General features: G+C 36.6%; 2 gene segments (V, D, J or C); both read right to left on the reverse strand.

Moving 5' to 3' along the window:
• Positions 1-7,176: 7,176 nt before the first annotated feature.
• LOC130425841 (immunoglobulin heavy variable 3-7-like) lies at positions 7,177-7,665 on the reverse strand. The segment is given in 2 exon segments: positions 7,177-7,511; positions 7,582-7,665. Coding segments are annotated over 2 exon segments (387 nt in total).
• Positions 7,666-11,847: 4,182 nt separating this feature from the next.
• Positions 11,848-13,874, reverse strand: LOC130425842 (immunoglobulin heavy variable 1-69-2-like). The segment is given in 2 exon segments: positions 11,848-12,167; positions 13,766-13,874. Coding segments are annotated over 2 exon segments (429 nt in total).
• Positions 13,875-16,157: the final 2,283 nt, after the last annotated feature.

Consider the following 16,157-nt stretch of genomic DNA (forward strand, 5'->3'; position numbering starts at 1 on the left):
TCTTCTTGATTTATAAGAGAAAAACACTCTAGCTTTTCTTTTTGGGTGACGGTTGAAACAAATTCTTCCGACATTCTATATTATTCTATTATTCTATATTAGTTGGTGCCCTGCGATGGGTTGGCACTCCATCCAGGGTGTATCCTGCCTTGATGCCCGATGACTCCTGAGATAGGCGCAGGCTCCCCGTGACCCGAGGTAGTTCGGATAAGCGGTAGAAGATGGATGGATGGATATTAGTTGGAAAGGTTATTAGTGGAGTCAGATCTGGCAAGTTCTTTACGAAACTATCTTTAGTAGTTGAGGTGATAGTTCTACCCTGTCGATAACGAGATACACAACTAATTAAGACACACCCTTCAAGTTCCTGCCGAAACATTCTGTGTCTTTTGTCAAATTAATCAGTTTTCTTTTAATTGAATTGAATTGAATTGAAATGAATTGAACTGAATCGAATGTATATTTGCCTGTTTTAACAATGCATTGTAGAGTTGTTTAGTTTAGTTATTGTTCCTGGTCAAGAGAGATATAAAATAGACAAAACATGTCATAGGAGCAGACAAAGATAAATCATCACAAGAAAATGCTCTAACCGAGTTAAACGAATTAGATTTCTAACTGGTAACAAAGATTCATATGTGAGTGGACATTTACTCGTTTGAGAAGATAGATGAACACAAGAAAGTGGTTTTAGATGCCACAGAAGAGCCTATAATATCTAACAGTAAGAATGAACATCTCTGGAAAATAAAGCATACAGCGATAAAAATTCTTAAAGTCAGCAAAATATAAAAATTAGTGGTGGGCCGTTAACGGCGTTAACGCAGTGAGACTCTTATCGCGCGATAAAAAAAATGTCGCCGTTAATCTATTCTCAAAGTTGGGTTGGGAGCTGGGTCTATACTACGCAAGCTATGATGACTTTCACCTTGATATTTTAGCGCGGATGTATACCAGCTTAACTGCACTGTACGGCATTGTATTTTTCAACTCGCGTGATTCGCGTGATTCATTGACAAGACTAAGGTTGTTTGCACCTTGTGCAATGCGGAATTGGTTTAAAAAAAACACTTTCTCTCAACAGGTAGTGGTCTAGCTTTAGTTGAAACCAGTAACTTTGTATTGAGATCTAATGTATTATGGCTCCTGTATGACATATCGCTTGTTGCTCCCTCACTCTTTGTAAGTCGCTTTGGATAAAAGCATCTGCTAAATGACTAAATGTAAATGTACTGTAGGAGCTCTTCCAGTCTCAAGTATCACCTAAACGCAAAGCATCCCTTAGCTAATGCGAAAGTAAACACAAGTTCATCTTATTGAAGATAATTTAATTTTCATCACCAATTATCATAGTAGAACAGCTTTCTCAAGCAGTTTGTGATGCATTTTGGAAACAGGAGATGAGCCCCTGGTCTAATGCGCCACCTGGCTTGAGAAACCCGTTCTCAAAGACTTACTTTTAGTCATTATTTGGGTAGCACACATATTCTGAATGCCTTCGGCATAATTCAAATGAGCCATTTTAATCTAGATTAATCTAGATTAAACTTGGAATTAATCTAGATTAAAAAAAAAATCTATGCCCACCACTAATAAAAATATAACAAATTGAAACCCAACAGAAACAGAGGTCATTTTACAAATGTTTTGTGTATGAATGTGTTATTATTAAGAAATTATTTACTAACCATGTTAAAGTTATATCAGAGTTCATTATTGTTGCCAGTTTTTCTTAAATATTTACAAAAACACTGTATACAGAACAAAGGTATGCATTAAAAACACTTGAATTCTTATAAAAGCATATCTTTGCCTATTTTATGCCTAAATCATGCTGGAATTAGTTTTACCTTGGATTTTACTTTGGCCCTTACACACATACATTATATTCTGTATACATCGTCTCATCTCGGCTTCCACTTAAAAGTGTGAACCAATCTTTCAAATCAATTTAAATGCTTCTCACTGTCAGGTGTAATAAAAAAGGTAGTGGGAATATCTTGTGTGTGTAACAATATTTTGCTGACTTTAAGTATTTTTATCGCTGTATGCTTTATTTATTTTATTTTTTAAACTGTCTATGTGAGGTACAGAGTGAAAGGCAAAAAACCACATGTGTTGCTGTTTTTAACATCATGTTCTGCAACTGCTTGTTTCTGGGTAAAACTGCTTGGATATATTCCTTGAAGGAAAGTGAGATTAGTGAATAGTGTATGTTTCTTTATAGAACAAGATATTGAGCTCAGAAGTGCCACAGATGTGCATGTTGGACCAACACAGTGGCTGTGATATTGACCATCTTGGCTCTAACTTTGTTCCTAGTGTATGGATACTGTGCTTTTTACCATTTACCTTATGAGCAATCTTCATATAATTCAGATTTTTTCATCAGTGGGTACATATTATTCTGAGTCCTCCTCATATGATGTGTCTTGGGATATTGATGGGGCGGATGCAAGTCCAAAAATAATCCCAGTACAGACCCTCAAGCAGTGGTAGCTTTTACGGGGAACATCCAGAGGGAAGAAGTAATGATGCTACTCGGAGCTTTATTTGTAACATTGGTGTAATTCTTCAGTTGAATCATTGGTCTATTGAAACGTAAGAAAATGCATGATAATGTGTCACGGAACTAAGTAGGAACCCAATTGCAAGGCAGAGACCGGACGAGATGGTAGGAGTAAACATGGTTATTTAATACAAACAAGACTATAAACTGACAAAACAAAACCCACGAGGGGAAAACAAGACAGGATAAATAATAGCAAAATAAGGACACAGACTGACTAAACTAAGACTAAGAAAACAAACACTAGATAAGAACACTAAACTAACACTTACTAGGACTCAGGGTAACAGGAACAAGGTAACATGGAAAACTGGTGACTACAACAAGGAACATCTCATACAGCAAACAACATACAATGAACATGCACGTGACAATGAATACAAGGATGTTTTAAAGGGAGAGAAATCAAGAGGGAACAGGTGCAGGGGATAAACTAATTAACAAAAAACTAGGAAACAGGAGGGCAGGAACGATGAGGCAGACCAGAGAGATGAAAACGTCTCTCTCCCACATGAAACAAAGGATCCTGTATGATTCCACCTCTAGAACAAGAAATACCTGACTGTCTTACATTATGAGACATAAGAGAAGGCAGAAAACAATTTGTCATCTTGAAATGATAAGGTTCTATCCAAGTAGGCTTGAGATATTGAGCTTTTTGCAGTTCATTTGACTTTGTAGATAAAACCTTTTGTTTTCTTATAAAAATCCCAAAATGTACACAACGTAAAGATAATAACATCACATAGTGTAAATATTTTGTCACAGAATGTTTTTGAATAATTGTATAAAATGATAATAATGAACTGATAAATGATAATAATATATGAAAAATAAAATAATAAAATATGCATTATTACACGGTGACAAATTTCTTATTATTTTTTCTTTCTTCATTTGAATGAATCATTTCAGCAATCTTAAGTTTTATTTTCTGAGAAACACAAATATTTCCTGAGGGCCACACAATAGTATTGCAAGATTTCTAGATTACTCTTATTTTTAAAGTCAATATGAGACAGTGAAGGGATGACAAAATCCCTCATATTTTTTGCATGAAAGATTCAGTGCTAATTCTGCCCAGGAAGACTCAATATCACGCCACCTATGACGCACAGACCTAACCAATTATTGTCTAACCAATCATTAATTAAACAACTGTGGTATATAAGATCGTCACACACCCTCTGTCTGTGTTCGCAGTTGAAGCCTCTGGATTTCACAAAGTTACTAATTCAACAAGTGAAGAGTTCATTTACAAAAACAGATAACTAAATTTTTCCCCCAAAATTCGGGTTCTAATTGTGCATTCCAATATATTCCAGAAATACTCTTAGCAAAAAATGTAGGTTTCCTAAAAATCGGACAGACACTAAGAGTTTCTCCTAAATCATCAAATTAGGAGCTTCTTTTAGCCTTAAGATGTTTTGTGAATACAGCTGTTTTTAAGGAAATGGAAAAAAAAATATTTTTTTTATGATTAAATACTGTGTTGTCAAGCACTGATAGATATTTGAAAAAACCCAGTTACTAACATTAAGAGTGACTTAAAAGCATGAAAAAATAGAGATACAATTTATAAACATTATAAATGTTATGCAGAGATAGGACTGTTATGGTTGTAATACTGATTCTAAGGAATGTTTTTGTACAAAACCACACACTGTTGTCTTGTCTCTCTTGCACAGTAAATAAACGTGTCTTTAATTTGCAGCCCAGTCATCTGAAGGCACTGCTTATTCTTGCTGTTTTCTCTTGAGATACTACATCATGCCTTAACCTTTTCAGAATAATGGATATATCTTCCACCCCACTCTGGCTGTTCATCCAGCCATCCAGTAGTTTCCTAAGTCGAAACCAGAAGCAGTGCAGGTCAGTTTGTGAGATCCTCCAGGTTTAATAAATACAGATTCAGACTCCATCAGATCTTGGCTCCTACAGTATTAAAAATGAAGAAAGGACACTAAATTTAATCAGAATATATGTGTTAAGTGGGTGATATAGTGGACTCTGTTTGGCACAATTTAAGGACAACACAAAACAATTGCAATACCCTGTGATAAAGCAATTAAAAGCATTGATTAATCTGACATGATATCCATAACACATGATATCAGATGAATAAAGTGTGATTTAGTTTTATAGATGTCTGGGATGTTAGTATATTTTGGAAAACAAAATTTTGTGATTGTATGAAGCTCTTCTGTCGTGTGAAAGCAACTGATAGCTTCGCTGTCGGAAAAGCACTGCAGGACTGGACCTCTCTGTTGAGTGATTTCACTGGAATTCAGCAGCGCTGGTTCCTTTTCCCTGCCACCATCCGGCAAAGCTCTTCGGATCGAGTCTGTGTAACCACTCAAGCCCCATGGAAGGATCTTCTTTGTTAGGAGCAGGGTATGTCCCTAGGCACCACATTCAGATGTAAGGTAGTCACGACAGAAGCCTCCGCGATGGCACACCGGCCTTTGGCCACTGGTCGATTCAGGAAAAGGGACTACACATCAACAGTATGGCTGGCCCTTCGCTACTTCCTTCCGGTCTTACAGGACTGCCACGTCTTAGTCCGATCGGACATCATGACAGTGGTGTCCAACATAAATAACCGGGGAGGTCTCTCCTCAAGACGCCTTATTTCCCTGGTACTTCGCCTCTTGGAATAGGCCTAGTGCAATCTGCGCTCACTGAGGGCAAACACGTGCCGGGCAGACTGAACCAGGGAGCAGATATGCTAGAGTAGAGTCCCTTCAGAAGAATGAAAGCTCCACCCCAGAGCGGTTCAGAAAATCTGGGAAGACTTCGGCAAGGCAGAAGGGCCCCCTTCAGGCGGTCGGAACAACTTTTTGTCTGCTTTGGTGACCACACCAAAGTATAGTATATGCTTTGTCTACGGTCACGAAGCATATACTATCTAAATGGGTAGTTGAGGCTATCGCACTGGCATATTCTTCCTTGGGCCTTCTTGCTACGCACCTACGTACTCGGTTACTAACTAAACCTCCGTTCCCTGAGATACGGGAACAAGAACTGTTTTCCTGGCCGTGTTTACAAGCTGCATATGGTCGTCGCTTCAGTCGAAGTAACCTGAGGGCCGACCCTACGGCGATGTGTCTGCCGAAATACCAATAAGCCCCACCCCTTTTAGCGGGCACCATCGCCATAGGTCCATGCAGCTTCACTGCCATCGGCTCAAAGTTTTACTTCGCACGCACCAATGACCAGCACTATTCACTGCGTTATTGTAAAACTTCAGTCATCAGAGAAAAAGGAGTTTTCCCCATAGCATCCAGCTACACATTACTTGTTTCCATATCTCAGGGAACCGAGGTTACGTTAGTAGTCGACTGCGTTATTTTTATACTTGCAGTAATGTGAAATTATTTGCTTTGTTACATTATGAATATTCTATTTCTTTTATGGTTTTAAATGTGCTTGAAAGGACTCAGAGATATTTTTTCAGAGCAATTTCTCTAACACAAATATATTCTCAGTAAATCCACATGATAGAGGAAATTGTTGGTTAAATGATATAAACATTGTAGTCATATTTAACTGTATTACTTGATAAACAGAAAACATGTTTTTGTTCAGCGATTCAGTCTTTTGTGTAACTGTGACTCCTTTGCACAGTAATACACAGCTGTGTCCTCAGTCTTCAGGCTGTTTATCTGCAAATACATCATGTTTTTGCTGATCTCTTTGGTGATAGTAAACTGCCCCTGTAGAGACTGAGCAAAAATTGTGCCAGTGCCATCTTCAATTCGCCCAATCCATTCCAGTCCATTGTATGGTTTCTGACGGATCCAATGCAACCAGCTGAGTGAGAGTCCAGTAACCTGACACGACAGTTTGACTGTTTCTCCAGGTTTCTTCACTTCAGGGCCAGAGGAGGTCAGTGACTGACCATGTACATCTTAAGGTTTATTATTCGCTTATATTTAGAAGTAAGCAACAAGGTCTCCAATAATATTGATAGGCAGATTTAAACTTACATGAAACCAGAACTATGAGCGTAAAATAACTCTGATACATCTTCCACTGATATCTCTGAAACTCCATCCAATATAATGTTTCAGGTGTACAATGGTGCTTGACCAAAAATGAACAGTTTTTATACAGAGAACAAACAGTATACAGAAGTGTTCATTTGAATAAGGGTGTGTCTTGGAATCTGTTAATACATAATTTCTGCTCTTCCCGGTTGGGCATGCAAATCATAGACAGCTAAAATACTACTTTAAATCCTTTTAAATGTTTATCATTACTGATAATATCTAACAATTTGTAATGTCCTTAGTAGGAAACAATGAGGAGGCATACGGAAATAAAGAATACTTTAAAACAAATCAAGATGCAGAATAGCACAGCGCATGCAGCCGCAGGCGGAACAATTCTCACGTCCTGTCTCCTATCTTCACATACAGATAAGCGCAACCTCTACTGCCACTTACTAGTCAACTTGCACAAAAGAACACAACACAATTATGTATTCCTTTATGCATTGCCAAAGCATGCTCTAATCTAATTTAGTCTAATAAAAAAAATACATTTTATCTTAGTCAGGTTCTCTTCTTATCAAATTGTATTGAGGTAAGCACACAGGTTTTTGTTCAGGGCCACAGTCTCTTTTGTCTCTGTGGGCGTCTTGCACAGTAATACACCGCTGTGTCTTCATTCTTCAGATTGCTCATATGCAGATACACCTGCTTCTTACTGTTGTCTCTGGAGGCAGTAAACCTTCCTTCAACAGCACTGGAGTAAAACTTTCTATCACTGTCACTCTCAATAGTTGCAACAAAATCCAGTCCTTTTCCAGGAGCTTGTCTGATCCAAGCCATCCAGTAGCTACTGATGTCAAGGCCAGATGCAGTACAGGTCAGTTTATGAGATCCTCCAGGTTTAATGACAACAGGTTCAGATTCAGTCAGCGTCTGACTCCAACCGTCTGTAAAACAAAGCAAAATTAGGTTTGAATTAAAAAAAAAATTTTTAGTGATTAAAATAGTTTAACTTACATTGAAATGTCAGGAATGTTGTAAGATAGCTCAAAATGGTACTTGGCTTCATTTTTAAACTCTCTTCACTTTATACTGTAAAATAGAAGTCCATATGCACACTTCTGTCAGTGAGACATAAATACTTTAATAATGGGAGGCGACTTGATTTAGTTTGCATGTCCCTTCCTCTTTGAGGTTAAATATGAACGGATATCACCATCATTGAGTCAGTGTGGGATAACATGAAGAGACAAACCAGCTGAGATAGTCACTCCATAGTGTATATAATATTAATATTTGTGCCATACCATTTAATTAGGAAGTCTGAATAGGCAAAACTTTGTTAACAAACGTGTTTTAGGGTTTTTTACCAGTCATCTGTAGGTACAGCAGATCCCTGTTGTTAAAATTCCTCTTAAAATTCTAAATTGTCTGTTAATCTTTTCAGAATACTAGATATAGCTGTAATAATGCAAATGGAAACAGTTTAATTTAATATGATGTTAAACCTTTAAGAATATATTTTACTGTTAATTAAAATTAAATTGAAAAGATGATCTCATAAATGATTTTTTGTATGCTTAAAAAAAGCAAAGCGTGTTTCAAATTACCTCTATTTTAAATTTACTTTAATTCAAGTAATTTTGATTTTTGATGATTTCCAAAGCTCCATGTGTTATGAATCTCAGAGGGGAACCCAATTGCAAGGCAAAGGCAGGACGACAGCAGGCGAAGGGTAACAGATTTATTAACAAAGAACAGGGACAAAAAAGGCAAAACAAAACCCACAATGGGGAAGACAAGACTGGAAACTAATAACTAAAACAAGGACACTGACTCACTAAACTAGAAAACGAAGACTGGATATGAACACTAAACTAACACTTACAGGACTCAAGGTAACAAGGTAACAAGGACAACTGGTGATTTCCAGAAGGAACAGCATACAAAATAGCTACATCCAAACAGATAGAGAAACAACTTACAGGCAAGGTAACACTTACAATGAACGCGCACAGGACAATGAAACATGAGGACTCTTTTGAGGCCTGGGGGTAAAAATGCAACTTTCTGTTTTGTTGTAAAATTTGTGTATGGCCCTTTAAGAGATTTCTCTCCCGTTCACGTGATAAGGTGCGCTGACTCTGTTTGCGCATGCGGGGCTCCGCGAAAAAAACGTGAAACATTCTTTGTGTGATACGTGTCATAGCGATCGGATGTTTGATGCATAGTTGTAATTACGGGATACGTGGATCGGTTGTGCACGTGGCAATTGAACCTCGTGGTGAGTGCTAGCGAGCATTTGGCCACTGCCGTATTTTGTTTCATTGTGTTTTGTTTCGTTTTATTTGCGTGTGTAGCGTATTTTTTTGTTTCTTTTGTCTGAATGAGGTTTATAACCTAATTGAATGGTTTGTAAGACATTTAAATTTTTGTAACACACATTTGATATTTTGTCTCAACCCTTTTATTGTTGGTGTTATTTTATTTCTTGTAAACCCGTTTGCTCCCATCGACCGCTGTAATACTTATTTTGTGAACAGCAGTCAGATTAAACCTCCATAATTTAATATTTTTGCCGGGTTGTGTTTTATTTCTCTACCCCCCGGCTACACTTTATAGGGAACAAACTTAAGAGGGAACAGGTGAAGGAGATAAACACTCATGGGAAGGTAATTAACACAAACTAGGAAACAGGAGGGTAGGAACGATGACGCAGACCAGAGAAAGAAGAAATCGTCTCTCTCCCACATGAAACAGAGGATCCTGTATGATTCCACCTCTAGACCAAGAAATACCTGACAAGGTGAGGTGGAATCATGACAACATGATCTGACTCAGAAATTTCATGCTAATAAATATCTAATAACATACTTGGGAAAAACTTAATTTGTTTTTGTACTGAGGTCTGTGTGTTATGTACATTGTGTCCCTTTTGACACAGTAATACATCGCCGTGTCATCAGCCGGCAGACTCTTTCCATGCAGAGTCACTGTACTAATGGATGGATCCTTAGCAATACTAAACTTGTTTTTTTAAAGAATCTTTTTGATAAATGCTACCACCACCCCAGATGTGAGCAATCCACTCCAGAGGTTTTCCTTTAGACTGTCAAATCCAACCTGTTGCATAGTTGTTATCTGTAAGAGAATATCCAGATACCTTACAAGTAAGAGTTAATGGTCCATCAGGTTTAACAACCTCTGAATCTGTCTGGTGGAGCTCATTTCCACACACCACATCTAAAAAAGAAAAAAGTTTTTTATTCATCCTTTTATGAATCAAAACTAAAAATATTTTTACCTTAACAACATCAATATTAATATAAAAGACCCCTCACAGATTAAAGCTGACAGCTTAAACAATAGGAAACATGTAGAGAACATGTTTTCTCTGAGGCAAAGATGAATTCACATGTAATGTACAAAGAAAGGCTTAATAAATCGGCTAGTAAGTTATGATTGGATAAGAGAGGAGGATGTGAGATTTTTTTATGTGCTAAATGACATAAAGATATATTCTTAAAAGTAGTAAAAGCACATTTATTTATTTTTTTACTTCAATTAGAGAAATATCTAAAATATTAATTTATGAAGCAATCTATATTAATAGAACAGCGTATTCAATTAAATATTTTCCTTACGTTAGTTATAGAAACTCACAGAGTTTACAATACAAATGATCCTATTGTTATCATAAGATTTGAATTAATATCACAATTTAGACAACATGCGACTGTAAAATATATATTTTGTTGTGTAAGGGAAAACTGAAGTGTGCCTGCTCATAGGTCAGAACATCTAACACAAATTCCCCTTGAGTTCTCACAGATGTAAGAACATTACGATGCAATTTTTTATTTATTTAATCTATTGATAAAGAGTAGTTTGTTTGTATTTTTTTCATACAGTAGTTTGGGAAGTTTTCTGTTTTAGTATCCTCAGGCCTTCAGTCATTTCATTCATGAACAGTTTTTGTGCAGCCCTGTAGTTTTCTGTTTAACTGTGGGTCTTTTGCACAGTAATACACAGCTGTGTCCTCCATCTTTAGGCTTTTTATTTCTAAGAGCAGCATGTTTTTACTGTTGTCTTTAGTGATGGAGAACTGTCCCTGCAGAGACTGAGCATAATATGCAGTTGTGCCTGTATCTATAAATCCAATCCATTCCAGAGGACTCTGTGGTTTCTGACGGACCCAGTGCATCCAGTAGCTGCTCATAGAGAATCCAGACACAGTGCATGAGAGAGTGACTGATTCTCCAGGTTTCTTCACCACAGAATCAGAGGACGTCAATGATTGACTACTTACACCTGAAAAACATGGAAAATTAATTCTAGATAATTTAGAAAAGTGAAGTGAAAATAAAAATCCAGGGAACTGAAATAATTTTCTCACATGAAATAATCGTCAGCAAAATCCCGTACTGTAACATTTTTAATATCACCCTAAAACTGTCAAATGAAGAGAATAACAAGTTACAGTTTACACTAAAAGGAAGCTACAGGCACAAACACTGACTGAGGATTCAGTTTATAATACAGTCTATAAGGACTTTGTGTGCCCCTCCCTTCAAAATAATTTGCATTTATAGAGCTTTCCAGATGTACAGTACATTGTACTTAAAAGGTGCAGCCACATCCACATAAAGATTGGAAGAGTTATTATGATCCCATGGATTTTCCAGTAAAATTGGATTTGTTTGGTATCATTTTAATTGTAAATACAAAGTGAAATTGCAATTTTATACTGGTTTCTTCTAAATATCCAAAATATTAAATTTGCTTTTGAGCATTGCAGTATAAACCTGAAGTCCAAGATTACTGCTTTGAAATTGTTCCTTTGCATCTTTACAGTGAGGATGAGGTCCGCTTGTATAAAAAGTTTAAACATACTTTTTAGGATTTTTTTTTAAGTTAGCATGATGAGCAGGCATGCATGTGGTGAAGAAAGAATCGCTCTATAGGCTGAACAAACTACAGCAAAAGATGTTAAAACTTGTAATGTTTAATAATTGTTTTGTGTTTTTATGTGTGTTTTTCTATTTTATTTATATATTATGCTCATATAAGCAGTTAAAGCAACATTTATGTATTGATTTGTAGATGACTTTTTGTGGCATGTAGCTATAGATATAAGGATGATATCCCATTTTTAGAAGTCTGATGACAGAAAAATGATACAATCTGATATAATACTGTTGACCAGTATTCATGAACATTTAACAAATCAATTTTGATTGTCATTTCCAAACAGTTCTTGTAGAGCTGATTCATCAGATCGAGTCACTGTGACTCTCGAGCACAGTAATATACAGCAGTGTCCTCTTCTCTCAGACTCTTGGCTTCAAGATATTGTGTACTTGCAGAAACGTCCTCACTCAGAATAAAATGATCTTTCATTGAGTCTGCATATATAACATCACCGCTACCAGAGTTAACTCTTCCAATCCACTCCAGAGCTTTCCCTGGTTTCTGTCTTATCCAGTGCATGTAGAAGCTTGTCATTTTAAAGCCAGATATTATACAGGAGATCTTCACTGTTTCCTGAGGTCTCTTTACCACAGCAGGAGACTGATCTAATCTGATCTCATCACCGCTGATACCTGTAAAATTAAAAACATGAATCACATAAACTCTTCTGTCAATGGATTAAATGCTCATTTAGCTAGAAAACATACACAAATGTTAAAAATACCTTGATGAGTTAAAACAACAATAAAGATGAAATGCCAAATGTGTGTGGTTCCCATAGTCAAAGTATTAATTTAGAGACGTTTCTGCTGCAAATGAAATGCTGTATTAGTTCATTGCCTATAAAGTGACAGTAAGCTGAATTTGATTGTTATATAGAGTTGAAAGGAAGTGTATTTGCAAACAGTATGATCTCAAAGATATGATTATTCTAAAACAGGTGTGCAAATGAGGAGGAGGGGTTACTGAGATGCTTCTTTTCTAAAAGTACTGCAAAACATGTCAAAATAGGCCATGGTTGATTATGAAGTCATATTGGGAAACAAAACGCCCTCTTTTGGTGGCATGGATCACTACTGAGTAAAGTTTCATGATTAGGCTATAGCAAATTTCAGTGTTGCTGAAAGTTATACAAAACACTCTGTGTGATGGTGTGTCATGTCAAAACAGTGTGTGATAATCTAGATTAAGAATTATGTTGACAAACGATATCTGTTGTGATTTGTGTACAGTGCCTGTGTGGTTTCTGAGGTCTTCTGGCACAGTAATAAACAGTCATGTCCTCAGTCTGTACACTTTGACCATGAAGAGACACTGTGCTACTAGCGTAATTTTTTGAGATGCTGAATTAAAAGACTTAAAAGACATTAAAATTCTTCTGTTGTGTGAGGACAATAATACAATTCACATCTGTAACAGAGAGAACAAGAACACAGAATAAAAAACAAATACCAGCACTGTTGTCCATACGTCTGATTCATGTTATGTTATAGTAATAAGCATAAGGGAGTCAGATTTCTGTTGATAATGACTTTTCTTTACCTCTCTGTGTGGCAAACAATACACTATATAAGACATATTGGGGAGGAGAAACTGCAAACATTTGCATAGAGCAATAAGATGTCTGGTGATTAGTCAAGGTGCATATCATATAGCTTAACGTCTCCACATTGACCATATTCCTGGACTTGTAGACTTGAGATGTTACCATTCTGAAACTAGTTAAATCATGTATTATATTAAATATTTCATCTATTTTGACCATCTTATAATTTTATTTTAACATTACGAAAGAAAAAGAGCGAAAGTATCTGTACGTTTTATTTATATAGTCTATTGTGTGAGTATATTACATATATAAAGACAAGTGTATGTTAACCTGCTTTTTATGTATCTTTCTACAAATTACTGTACTTTAATGCATTGAACTTGAATATGAAACTGTAATGTTATTTTTGAAGTGCTTGTCATCTGTGTATTAAGTTAGTATAACAAATATTTTATGAGTTTGTATGCACATGCAGTTTGATGACTGGTTTGTTCAGTTTTTTAAGGTACTTTAATGTGATTTGCCATTGTGGCTCACATGCACAATAATGGCGGTGTCTTCATTTTTCATATTATTTATGTTTCTTGTTGTTGTCTCTAGAGATAGTGAATCTTCCCTGAACAGTCTGAGAATAGTATGTAGTGCCACCACCACCAGAGATGTATGCCAAACACTGCAGACCTCCTCCTGGTGTCTGCCTGATCCAGGACATGTCATAATCACCACCAAATCCAGAGGCCGTGCAGGTAAGTGTGTGAGATCCACCTGGTGTGATGACCACTGCTGTCATGGTTCCACTACGATGTCATGTTTTATTCCTGTCTCAAGTGGAGCCATGGCATTGCCTGATGGTTTTATGTGGGAAAGACCTAGTTCTTGTCATTGTTCCCTACATCTCGTTCCTCGTCAGCCTCTCCTTAGTGCTAATCCCCAGCACCTGTTGCTCGTTATGATCCTGTGTTTGTCTCCTATAAAGAGTCCTCATGTTTCATTGTCCTGTGCTCGTGCATTGTTTGCTGTATGCTGTACATGTCCATGTCCTTGTACCTGTACCTGTTGTTACCTTGCTCCTGTTCCCTGTATAGTAAGTGTCAGTTTAGTGTTTGTTCCAAGTGTTTGTTTTCTTAGTTTTAGTTTAGTAAGTCAGTGTCCTTGTTTGTTGTTAAAGTATATATATTCCTGTATTGTTTTCCCCCATCGTGGGTTTTTGTTTTGCCTGTCTTGTTTTGTTGTGTTTATCTGTTAATAAACATCCCTGTCACATCTACCGTCCGTGTCTGCCTGCAATTGGGTTCTCACGCCATGTCTCACATTGAGAATCATGACACACTGCCTCAGATTCAGTCAGTGTCTGACACCAACAGTCTGAAAACAAACAATTAAACTTTAACATTTAGTGCAAATAAATTAGTGTGAAGGTCAAAGTGTTTCTCAAGAGCCAATCTTACATTCTAGAGTAAACATCAAAATAAAACCCAGCATAGATCAAATATTCATGATCATGTTGTGAAATCAGGAACCTGATGCAACTTCTGTGGTTGAATAAAAGCATGGGTGCTATTTAAGGAGAACAAGATGTTTGCATCGGATGCCCTTTAAAGGTTGATATTTCCGTTCTGTTTCTTCATCGACCTGCTGTAACAATGCCTGCCTTTCATCTTCTTGTTTGCTTATCCCTATTTAATAAGGGACATTTAGCATAAATAACTGGATTTGTAGCTTATTCATTATTCTGTTTGTCCTTTTTCTTTCAAAATCATCAGACAAAGACAAAATATTTTTTTAAATACTGTAGGTTTTTGTAATTAAATATGAAATTTGCATTTAAAAGTAGGTGACAAAATCGAATCAAAGTGTTTCTTAACAGAATATGCTGCATGTGACAGCATAACTTGTGCTGTCAAAATTGGAATTCAACACAAGTTTGTTTATACGCTAGATTGTTTTGCTGTAGGAATTTATTGATATTGAAAGTATTTTAATTTCTATTAGCATGTCAGAAAGAGATAAAGCAAAGAAGAAAGTGTGTTCAATGTACAATAAAATTAATTATATCTAAACCAAGTGAAAGATAATACGCAGTATTGCTTTATTTAAATAATAAGATAAATAAGGTGTGATGCATTTAACCTAATGTTTTTTAGAAGTCACTTAACAGAATTGTCATTAAAATTATTAGGTGATGTCTTATCTCATTTACCTTTACATCAACAGGCCATAGTTTTTAATAATTCAAAGCAATAATTTCACAGTTTATGGTTTTGTGGAAGTAAAAAAATACAGGCTAAATGATTACTATTTCATGTAAAGGTTTATTCAAACTGCCCGGACTGGTTTTTGTATGGCAGTGCTGTCTCTTTTGTCTCTGGCACAGTAATAGACTGAAGTGTCTTCATTCCTCAGGTTGCTCAAATGCAGATACACCTGCTTCTTACTGTTATCTCTGGAGACAGTGAACCTTCCTTTAACAGCACTGGAGTAATATTGAAGTGATTGTGAGTAATTGTGGCGACCAATTCCAGCCCAACCATTGTAACCGACCAACAAAGGTTTAAATAGGAATGACAGAAATAATAATTACAGACGAAACAGGAACATAACACTGGACTGGCTAAATTTATAACAGACTTGGCACTACTGACTAACACTGACTCTTGACATAGACTAGACTAGACTAGACTAGACTTTACTAGACTAGAGGCACAGGACCAATATACATTAGCCTCGCCAGTCATAAACACTCAGACGAGCAATACAAAACAAACGAGTACAGTACAGAAAAAAGGGCATTAAATAAGTAACTACATCAGGCAGGGATCAGGTGAGGGGCATGAAACCATAACAAGTTACCGTTTTAACAAGAGGGGGGGACATAGACAAGACCGGAGAGAAAGCACATTATGTCGTGACCGAAAATAATAGGCTTGTTCGACCTGATGCGAAACTGCGCAGATTGATCGAAATTTGTATGACTTGAACCGGTGTTCTGACAATTTATGTTACTCTATCAAATTTTAATACCTCAAAACAAAACAGGACTAACCCCTGCCCCAACCCTTACACCTAAATGACC

Source organism: Triplophysa dalaica, chromosome 7, assembly GCF_015846415.1.
Source record: "Triplophysa dalaica isolate WHDGS20190420 chromosome 7, ASM1584641v1, whole genome shotgun sequence".
Lineage (NCBI taxonomy): Eukaryota > Metazoa > Chordata > Actinopteri > Cypriniformes > Nemacheilidae > Triplophysa > Triplophysa dalaica.